Source organism: Phaethon lepturus, unplaced genomic scaffold (genome assembly GCF_000687285.1).
Source record: "Phaethon lepturus isolate BGI_N335 unplaced genomic scaffold, ASM68728v1 scaffold55290, whole genome shotgun sequence".
Classification (NCBI taxonomy): Eukaryota; Metazoa; Chordata; class Aves; order Phaethontiformes; family Phaethontidae; genus Phaethon; species Phaethon lepturus.
This window is the reverse complement of record NW_010510863.1, coordinates 1-5318: the sequence shown is the minus strand read 5'-3', so window position 1 is coordinate 5318 and position 5318 is coordinate 1. Positions and strand designations below refer to the sequence as shown.

General features: G+C 37.6%; 1 protein-coding gene across 1 annotated transcript; it reads right to left on the bottom strand.

The window, feature by feature from the left end:
- Positions 1 to 256: 256 nt before the first annotated feature.
- On the bottom strand, positions 257 to 4340 carry LOC104616865 (calcium-binding mitochondrial carrier protein Aralar1-like; the record flags this gene model as incomplete). The annotated part of the gene is given in 4 exon segments (XM_010282021.1): positions 257 to 873; positions 1399 to 1489; positions 1669 to 1827; positions 4130 to 4340. Coding segments are annotated over 4 exon segments (651 nt in total), but the record flags the coding sequence as incomplete, so codon positions are not given.
- Positions 4341 to 5318: the final 978 nt, after the last annotated feature.

The window sequence follows — 5318 nt, the reverse complement described above, 5'->3', positions numbered from 1 at the left end:
TGCAAAATAAAATATTGCATGTGCTCATCTAATTACTGTGTTCTTGTACACTTACAAGCCAGCACATTGCATTTTAATATCTTTGCTGTAACTAGCAGTGAAATGCATTCCTTCAGAGGCCATCTCCTGTACTGTACATTCATTAAATGGGTGCATCTAATCTTTACATTTTAATCTGTGATCCATAATCTGTGGAGGGAAAACAAAAATAATCACCTTGGACAACTTTTCTATAAACATAAAGAAGTGAATTGACTTAAGTGTTTTTAAATATTTTATTGTCACGATTGTTAACAAAATGCCTTCAAAACATTCTGTACATTTCAAACTATTTTTGAACTGCACTACCCCTTATATAAATTTATGTGTATAGGTGCCATGATGTCTCTGTACAAAGATGTACAATATGTACAGTAACATGAAATGCAAGCTGTGCAAGGCAAACCTAGGCTACAGATTCATGCCACTGGTTAAAACAAGGCATAGAACCACAGCTTCAATCAGTTCCTTGTGTGCAAATAAACAAATAAATGCAGGTATATATTAATATTAGAAAGGAGTAATTAGAATTGCAAGCTCAGTTCAGCTAGAACAACATGCAGCTCACTTGAAAAAATACAGTACTACTCTTGTGAATTTTTTCCACTGCATCACCTTGTTAGCTTGAAACATCTTGTCAGGATTTAGCTGCTACTTTTTGGTTGAGCCGAGGTGATGCCAGGAGATCGAAACTTTGGAAGATATAAACCAAATTTATTTTCTATACCAGCGAATGTAGCTGTAGCAAGTCTGTATCCACCTATGTGCTCAGGGTTAACAGGAGGAAGATCTGAAATTCGAGTTTTTGGGGTAGGTTCTGATCCAGAAGGTTTTCTGTTTGAAGAAAGAAAAAGAAAAGAAGCCTTTCCTTTATTTAAAGTGTTTTCTTAAGCCTGAATAACTTTATGAAATCTAGACTAAATACTTAAGGCTTTTGTCCGAGTATGGAAGACTATGAAAGCTGACCTTAATTAATTCACTTCTATGGTCAAGTAAAGTTGAGTTCAGACCACTGCTTAACGGGAAATCAAGGCCGAAACTGTGAAGATACACTTTTACCGATAGCTTTATAAATTCTTTTAACTTCCAGTGACATGGGGAAAATGGACAAAATATCTTGCTATAATGGAAATACAAATTTTATGTAGTGCATTAAAACAAATATGAAATGGCTCTTTATCTCCTCGTCTGTTTGGAAGTAGCATGCAAGTTTGTCTCAATTATATAAGGAGAGGGAGACCTTTTGCAATTTACAGGTGCTCAAAGTCACCAAGTTTAAGTGGTCCCATGTATGAAAAAAGGGGTTTTTTTTAACTTGTCAGGTTTTTGTGCAAGATAAAAAGCAAGTATTTGACTTACAGGCCTCCAAAATCGACATAAAACCACCTCTGCAGAAGTTCGTAAGTGACCAAAGTAACACCAAACTGGGGTGAAGATCTGAACACACGAGCTGTTAAATATTACAAATCATAGTGTCAAATGAAGAAAATAATTTCTCAGGAGAGAAGCTAAACATTTTTAACAAGATGTTATGTTTTTCAGAATCAGACCTTGTAAATGCTGCTCTAATTCAAGTCCTTAACAAAGCAAGAGAGGGTCAGCCTTGACATTCATGAGTGCCTTTCTCACCTCCAGCTCCTTTCCAAAAAGCCGAAGGGCCTTCTTCCCTTAAAATCTTTCCAAAGCAGTCAATAACTCCACTGTATGTTGTCTGACCAGCGCGAGCTGCCACTTGCAGTCTTGTCTTGATGACATCAGCAGGGGTTACCAAAGAAGCAGCAGGCACACCTTTTAGAAGAAAACCACATTTAATTTGCACAAAGAAACTTGTAAAAGATGAAACACTTCTAACTGAAAAATACAACTGCAAACTTTAACATTTTTTGCAAGAATTAGACATTACTAAAAATGCAAGTTCTTACACTCAATGCTAATATAAACTTGTGCTTGGTATGATCCTTTTGAGTTTCTTCTACGTTTAAAGGGTATAACATAGTTTATTATTATTTTCTTTACTATCAACAGCACTGCTCTCAATGTCTTCTAGTGGTCTGTTACTAACAGTAGTTTTAAATAGATAAAAGAGGCGTTTTTAAATTCACACAGATGCCATCTATGTAATAAGAGATACCCATGACAAAAACTAGTTGTGCAACCTTACTGTATTTGCCAGTACTCTACAACATATTTTGCAAATTACTTAGGTGATTGATTTGAGAACTTGCATCATACACATTCATTTGTTAAAGGTGTTAACAAGAAAACCACTACTTAAAACACCTGTTCTACAGAAGTATGCCTGTATTGCTGTTTGGACTGTTCTGTAGAAGAATAGATGCTGCTTACTTCAATAGGCAAGCCATAAAAAGACTGAGGACAATGAAGGTGTTTTACAAGTCTGCTTAGTACCAACAGCGTGATACCAGCCAACAGTGATGGCAGAACATATCTCCACTTCCAAGGCACCACTCTCAGCTTTCTAGTCAAAGGAAAGGAGAAAGTTTTCAGAAGTGTACTCCACAGTATATAACTGTGTTATCTGAGATATTTCTGAATACTTCTGAATACCGTAAAAGTCAACCTCTTAAAAAGAGGAACCATCTTCTGACTTAGAATTTTGAAATTGATTTTGACTTCTGTTAAAGTTTTAAAATTGGTTAATACTGAATTCAAAGTTCAAGAAGTCACTGATTTGCGTAGGTGATCATAAACTCTAAAGTGTCACTGATCAGTTCGGAGGTTTTAAAGGAAAACAGAAGCAATGCAGTTAAGCCTACAAGCATACACCAATAGCAACCGTACGCAGATTTTGCTTTACGGGCAGATATGTTCTGTCTGTATTCTTCCCTACTGCGCACGTGTAACGGGGATAGATCGAGCAATTGGGAATTTGAAATTTGCAATTCAGAAAGGCAGGTTCCTGTAAAGTCTATAAAACTAGGCCTACAAGATTTACACACATTTTTAATAGATTTCATTACTTGGCACAAGTGACCCAGAAACACTAACCAAACAAATGAAGAGAAGTTGTGAAGTTTGCAATCTAAAAATAAAAACAGCAAGTCTTCATTATTTAAACTTGTATCTCGTATTTATATGTGCTTCTATAAGTACAGTGACCTAAATAGTTCTCCATTTCTGGCAGCTCTGCATTACTTGAGAATAAACAGGGCTACAAATCTGTTACTGGTTTCCTAGCTGGCCTCTCCCTTCCCTCTGGCACGGGGAACGCACCAACTGGCAAAGAGCAGGTGCGGCCGAGCTCTGTATCACGTGCAGTGTGGGAACCTCTCTTTACACCCGGATGGCTCATGGCTGATGTATAGATAGTGCTTCCTTAAGACTGTAACAAGTAATGAAAGGTCTGTTCAGCCCAATGATGTTTCTAAGCTGCACTGACTGCAACACCGAATTGTTCATGACGGAGAGGCTGCAGATGCCTGGTTTTCATCCTGGTGAGCTAATCCTCGGCAGTGCAGAATCTGTATCCGCATTTTTAAATATCCACCACTACAGTTCCTATAGCTAGTATTTTTACACCACTTGCCGCTTCGTAAAAACAACTTTTTATCACAGCTGCCTATTCTCTTTATACTAAATATTTTTGAGAAGCCTTAAAATATTTTAAATTTCAAAGTATGTCACTTTAACTTCAGTTACTTTACAAACATGCGTCCTGTTTTTAGCAATTACATTTGAACAAAGTTTCCTCTCAGTTATTCAGGAATCCAAAACTAGATAGGTCATTTTCTTCTTAGCTCTTATGATATCTCATTTTATGTTCATCAAAGATTCAAATTAGCCTTCAACTCTGAGAGCACAGTAACAAGTAAAACCCCATTGAGACAGACAGATCAAATTTGACTACAAGTTGCTGAGCTGCATTACGCTGTTTATCCACATTATGCAAATGTAATTAGCTCTCATCAAAATTACATCGCCTCCCACTAAGGATAACAGTGATCAAATTTAGATTAAATCAGATACAATGGTACAGTAACCTTCCTTTATATGGGGCTACTGAATGAATATTAAATATTACTTACTAAAAGAAAAAAAATTACTTGCAGAAAACCTTCTGCAAAATTACCTGCAATGGCTCCAGCTGTAAGGAGATTAAGCCCTCCCACGTGGCCATTTTCATCAGCAAGCATCAGTTTACTATGAGCATAAACAGGAAAGTAGATTGCAGAAAAGGGAATGTCTCTGAGGAAACATGCTTTGGCACCCTGTCACACAGAAAAGAGACATAATACAAATAAATTTTGTAAATAGGTTAAAATTGATAACCAGCAAGCAGCCTACATCCAGGAAGTGCCAACGCTTTTGATCTACCAAGTGTGTAACATAGAAAATAAAATGTCTCAGGAAACAGAAGACGTACAGTTGAACTTGAAAAAAGAGTAAAGCACATCTGAAGTAAGTTTCTAGAATGAGGAAGATTCAAGGTTCATGTCTAATTTTGGTAAGCAATACGTGACATCAGTCCTGACATCAGTACCTAGGATAAATACCTCTTACATATGATGAAGAAAGAGACAAACATCTGTCCTTACATCTTGCTGACAATAACCCACAACCACAGAGGCAGCAAGACAAGTCCTTGCATGCCAATATTTCCACCAAACACAAAAGCACTACTAAAATATCAGTGAGGACTGCAAGACCTCACAGTGATCTCCACTGACTGTCATCTGGTTGACTGAAGAAGCTGCACTGAAAGGCTAGCAAAAAGAGGGAAACAGCTGCAAAATAGAAGTCTTTTAGTCAAGGGAAGATACAGGGAGACAAAACCAGTGGCCTATGATAATACTGCACGGAGTAGCTCCTGGCCACAACCTGGCATTAAAGAGTTCCTTAACAGAACTTCGCACACTGTAGAAACAGTGGAATACTCATAATAAAACATATCTAATATTCTTCTTTTAGTAAGTTCAGTCATCAGTCTGTTACCAACTAAAATAACTCCTTCTGTACAAAGCTCAAATAAGCACCTGTGTGCCCAAAAATCTCATGCACACACCCTGAAAGCACACACATTAAAAACAAAAACACTCCTGGATGAAATACCCAGCCAGTATACTCCATGCCAGCAGCCGCCACACAATGGACCCACCCAAGGCCAGTCACGCAGGAGTTATATTAACAGACAGCACACATAACAAACCCTATGTGGCTTAAGGAGAAGACCTGATAAAGACAAACTCGTCCCTTCAGGGATTTTCACGCAGATACTTTATGCTCTAAAACGGGATCAGGCCCAGCCAGCATGGGTTCAT